Source organism: Stegastes partitus, unplaced genomic scaffold, assembly GCF_000690725.1.
Source record: "Stegastes partitus isolate 25-593 unplaced genomic scaffold, Stegastes_partitus-1.0.2 Scaffold646, whole genome shotgun sequence".
In the NCBI taxonomy this organism is placed as follows: domain Eukaryota; kingdom Metazoa; phylum Chordata; class Actinopteri; family Pomacentridae; genus Stegastes; species Stegastes partitus.
Genome location: NW_007578377.1, coordinates 22,253 through 27,737, shown reverse-complemented (window position 1 = coordinate 27,737; position 5,485 = coordinate 22,253). Strand labels below are relative to the sequence as shown.

The 5,485-nt window shown below is 44.1% G+C and overlaps 1 protein-coding gene across 1 annotated transcript in view; it reads left to right on the top strand.

Annotated features, from left to right (window-relative positions):
- The first annotated feature begins 1,630 nt into the window (after nt 1-1,630).
- Nucleotides 1,631-5,485, top strand: part of LOC103363255 (cyclic nucleotide-gated cation channel beta-3-like) — a 12,699-nt gene continuing 8,844 nt past the window's right edge. Inside the window, exons 1-4 of the mRNA XM_008289932.1 lie at nt 1,631-1,741; nt 2,296-2,350; nt 3,097-3,108; nt 3,396-3,546. Of these exons, the coding sequence (XP_008288154.1) occupies nt 1,631-1,741; nt 2,296-2,350; nt 3,097-3,108; nt 3,396-3,546 (329 nt within the window). The remainder of the gene's footprint in view (nt 1,742-2,295; nt 2,351-3,096; nt 3,109-3,395; nt 3,547-5,485) is intronic.

Genomic DNA, 5,485 nt, shown 5'->3' with positions numbered 1-5,485 from the left:
CGCGAACCAGCGACCTTTCCAGCTGCGAGGCAACAGTGCTAACCACCGAACCACCTTGCAGCCCACTTAGGAGTTATTCACACTCAAAATCTCTAGAATTTAACATGATCGCTGGTGGAACGTCCTGATTCAGACCAGTTACTGTTTTCAGATGATCTGCTTTTTTGTTGTTGAGCTGTGATATGCAAACTGCTTCACACACACACTCATGACATCTTTGACGTACTCTGTAGCCGACTTTGAGTAAATGTTTCCTAAATGTTAAACAGGTTGAACCCGAGCAATGACAGATGTGAGCATATCGACCAACCAGTGGACCTGGAGCCTGCAGCCCAACTCCATATAACTCCTGACAGTGTCTGCAATCAGGTTCTCATATTTAGTTTGTTTTTGTTTGTTGTTTTTTTTTAGCAAAATGACTCAAATGCATTTGTCAGCAGCATCGCATGGGTTAAGTGTAAATAAGAAATAGCAATTAAAATAAGAGTAATAGATTTAGGTTAACATTTTTTCTGTCTTAAATTGATGGATCCTGGTTAAAGCTGAGGTTGATCACATTTCATTCATGAAACAATAGTTTTCCAAAATGCCACCACAACACATGTGCACCTGTTGGCGATGTGAGGAACTACATCTCCCAGCACTGCTGTGGTGTAGTGGTAGAAGATTGGCTTTACAATCTTTAGAGTGCTTCACTCTGGCAATTGAAAGAAAAGAAAAAAAGCGTGTTGCAGTAAGACACAAAACCCCCAGTAGCTGTTTGCACTGATGCCGCGTCCAGTCAGGAGGTGGACGTACAGGACAGGGATCGAATGTTAGCGTTCCTCATTATGACTGCAGGGAGGAGCTGGTGGGTTTAGAGAATCAGCCAAACTGTGTGAAGGTTTAGCTCTGCAGGATTTCACCTTAAACAATAATATCTGCTGTAAAGACTGTCGTAATGTTTGTAGCTGGTATACTGTGTGTCTCTAACATACAGTCCTCTGAAACGCAGCGCTACAAATAACTTCCATTCACAGAGAGGAACAATCACCTCGCATGCCGAGAAACAAGCTCCCACTGCTTCAACCAGCATGAAGAGAGAGACATCTGACAGGTGCTGTGTTCACATTGCTCTGCTCTTTTAACCATGCAGACAGCAGACATGAGGTGTCTGATGCACATCCAGTCAGATCATTCAGAAGCTTTACAGTTTTACTATTTGTACTTTTAAACCCTTATACTAATGCTACGGCACATTTATGCACATTAGGGCTCAATAAACACACAGTGAGATGATGTATGTGCTGCAGTGCATTTGAAAAGTTTGTATTTTAGGAGCGATGATAGCTACAGTGTGAATGTGCTCAGCTCCTCCCTGCTTTAGTGGTCACCTATAAGCCAGCCGGGATCCTGTATGAGATGGTGATGGGCTTACATGTCCGTGGCGATGGTGGGGGCTCTTCTCTGTGCAAGAGCATTAGCGGTGCTAAATGCAGTAATACCATCAGGGCTAACGTGGTTATGAGAGCATGCTGCTTTAAAACAGGTGGAACTGGGCAGACTGAACAGAGAGCCAGGAGGGGGATCTTTATGCACCTGGAGCACACTCCCCTCCATCAGATAGTACAGCGGATGCACCTTTCACGACATGTTTGGCAGGTTGAAGGGCTTCCTCAGCGGGCCGCAGGTGCCGGCGGACTCTGGGACCAAGAAGGCGACCCCTGACCCTGCCCCAGCTCCAGCTCCAGCTCCAGCTCCAGCCAAGGTACTCCAACTAAAACTGCCCTTTATTCAGCATGTTATTCATTTGACTGTAAAGATGCAGGATTCTTCTGTGATACTCCTTCAAACTTTGATTAGCTTTCATGCAGCTCAGCGTGTGCCAGTCACAGCAGCAGCAGCCAAGACTGAATTCAAAGATAACCACAGAAATAATAATATATTGCATCCAGCATGTAATACGGCGAATTGGTTGCGTTTGTTTCCTCGCAGATCAAAGCAGCGGCCTCTTATCTGGTCCTCCATCCGTCCACTGGCTCAGTACTCTTCGCCAGCAAAGAATCAAACGAAATTGTTTCATTACACGGACCTCATTGAAATCACTCATTACCCGACGGGCACTTTTAAATTCATTTCGGCTCAAACACAGCTTGTTTTTAAAAGTGTCTATCAGGCAAGGGAGTAATTTGTCAAACGCTAAATTCACTATTCTTTAAAAAACGCTCTCGAAATTAAAATGTCTCTCTAATGGCCGCGGTTTGACTAATGGAGCCGAGCATCTGACTTTGTGGAAAATGTTGATTTGTCGTGTAGGAGGAGAAGCCAGCCGATAAGGAGGATGGAGCCAAGAAAGTGGACAAACCGCAGGGTGAGTTATTCAAGAGGCTGGAAATGATACGTTTGCTGCAGAAGCTGGATCTGGATCCCAGACACTTACAGACACTGAAACTTTATTCATGCACATAATTCTTTTCACTGCAACTTTTTTTTTTTGACTGGCTTCATATTTGTGCACATAAAATATTGCAGTGTAACCCAACGCTTATTTGCAAGTGTCTGCAGCTGCTCTCAGTTTAATTCTTTGTCAAATCTAACTACAGTATCGGGAAGCTTAAAGCAGCCATAATCAGCTTTGTGTGCACTCGAAAGGCATCGATCAGTAAAAATAATCACGCCGGTGAGGCAACAGACAGGCCCGCAAATGACACTAATTGTCTGGTGACAGATGTTCGGCGTGAAAAGATCACCTCTGGACAACTTTTCTCAGCCTCGCTGTCCATCTCAATTTCAGCTTCGCTCCCTCGGTTGCTAAGCTCGACGAGAAATTGAATTCCATTGATTTGTTGATTGTCTTGCTAAAAGTTTAGACTCCCTCTTGCAGCCAATTTGGAGTGAAGAACGCTGGGATTGTCTGTGTGTCATCCATCCAGGTTCTGTTACCCCCCCGCTGCTGATCATACTGTTAGTTAATGTGTCTGGAAGCTGGAGAGACAGCTCCTAATCAATTTCCTTCACTGTGGTGTGTAGCTTCCTGTCTGTCTCGTACAGAGAGTCGGGCTCGTATACAACCAGTGCAGCAGCGATGCCAGAAAAACAAAATATAAAGGATTAAAGATGCTGCTCCATGTAGGGCTTTGTCACCAGGAAATACTGGCCTTGATTGATGCCTTTCAAATTCATACTTTTAAGCCACGTGAACAATTGATGCTTCAGCTGATCCATGTTTACATCAGTAATATTGCTAATTACGTCGTTTATAAAGCACTTCATAGAAAATATGTTGCAGGAAAACAAGGAATGAAAAAGTAAAATAAAAAATGTGCTTTATTTTAGTCTTGACTGATACAAAAAACTTTATAATAACAAGTCTGGAGGAGTGAAAATATAATTCTGATCTTTTTTCTCAGAACCAGCTCCTGCCCCTGCACCGGCCCCAGACCCTGCACCTGCCCCGGCTCCTGCACCAGCACCTGCCCCGGCGGCTCCTGCCCCGGCAGCTCCTGCACCGGCTCCTGCCCCAGCGGCTCCTGCACCAGCAAACCCTGACCAAGCTGGAGCCGAGGGGTAAGACCTGCTCTGGTTTCCAGAGCTTCCACTGGTTTTAGCCGCCGTCACGCCGACATCCACCAACCTTCATCATCACCAAGTGTTCCGTCCACTTCATTTGTTGTGGTACATTTAATCGCATTGAAAGTAATAAGCAATTACAGGGAGTAGTTACAGCAGCGTATTTATCCCTGGAGGATCTGCCGAGCCCCCAAACTCCACCAAAACACACGCCTGCCAAGACAGTGACACCACAAACCAGTATCAAATTAATCACCCAGTGGACACTAATTAATCAGCTTCCCTGGCAACCAGGCGGAGAGAGACAGAGAGAGGCCTCAGAGATGAGCACAGCATGTGAGATCTTTATCCTCTGGTGCATCGCTCATATTAACACAGGGATGACCTGAAAGTGGATTAAAAGCTTTTCAGCTTTTTAGGTTTAAGGAGCTCACCGGGGCTGCTTCTGGCACAGCAATAAAAGCCACGGAGGCGACAGGTAGAGACAGAAACAGTTGATCCTCGCAGTTTTAAACGCTTCCAAACGAGGAGACGTGTGGTAAATGTTTCGTTAATGAATAATGAAAGAGTGGTGGCAGGAGTTAGGGGTGGAGAGCAGCTGTATGGGTCGTCCTCAGCAGGTTAGGCTGCTGCAGGATGATTGTTCATCTCACTAAAGGATCCAACGCACTTTTAAACTACACCTTCATGATGAGGGTCGATTGCTTTAATATCTGGAGCCAGCGCTAAACACACAACGTGCAATTTCATGCATTTCTCTTGCAAAACAAATACCCATATCATCATATTGGATAAGTGGGATTGTTCCTCCGCAGCACTCACATTTTCTAATGCAAACTAATGCAAAGCACTTGCCCGTGTCTGTCTTGCATTTTGCGAGATTAGAACGCGGCCCTGGACTTGACGAGACACATTAGCGAGATGAAAAGCTGCAGCCTTCAGGGTAGATTAAGTCTGCGAAGGCTTCCTATCAGCACTGCGGCTCGCTGCCACCAGAGGGTGACCTCATCTGCAGCTCTGACCAAAGGAGGGACGCCTCTCCATCACCTCTGAGCTGAGTGATAACAGCTCCCAAAGTTAACTTTCTTCCACTATGGGTCCCAAAATAATGTGGAAAGAAACGCCACTGACAGGCCAGAACGCAGAACAACCTCCTAAGAAAATGTCGTTTTGGTTTTGGCTCGCTGTGAAGAATATTTATCGACATTGATTTAATTACAGAGTTTGCTTAAACCGATTATAAACTGGCTTTTAAATGTGTTGATTCGTTTGATGACGACTGGACACAAATGACTTCTTCTGTCAAACGTGAACATCTGTGATCTGTGTTACTCATCAGCAGCTCATGTTGTAAATCTCTCCATTTGAATCATACTTACCGTGTTTATTCAGGAGCAAACAGCAGCTCATGAACCAGCCACTGATGATGGAGACAAAGCTTCCTGAAGCACCGAATCACCAATAAAATGGCGACATCTGCTGGTCACATCGTGGCATTTACACTCATGGATGTTGTTTGAAATTACAAACAGCAAGAAGTCAATTCAGTACAGTTTAATCGGAGACATAAAATCAATCTGCCTCAAAGAAAAATCAAGTTTATCAAAGCTTTTGACGAAATATGAAGAAGTAATGAAATAACTGGGACTCAGCTTTGCAGCCAGTTCAACATCTGCAGGAGACTTTGATCACTGTCTAGAAAAAAATGCACATTTAAATTACTCAGAAATGATATTTTTCTGAATGTTTTCTTATTTGTAAGTTTGATGATTTGTAGATTTCTCTGTGCTCACTTTAAATCTGAGTTTAGGTGTAAGAAGGAATATTGTTTTTGACGTCATAATTAAGTCTAGAATCTACTTCAGACCCAGGATGAAGGACTCATTTACAATTATCTCCATTTTAATTTTCATAAATTGTCTTTTTCTTTTTTAAA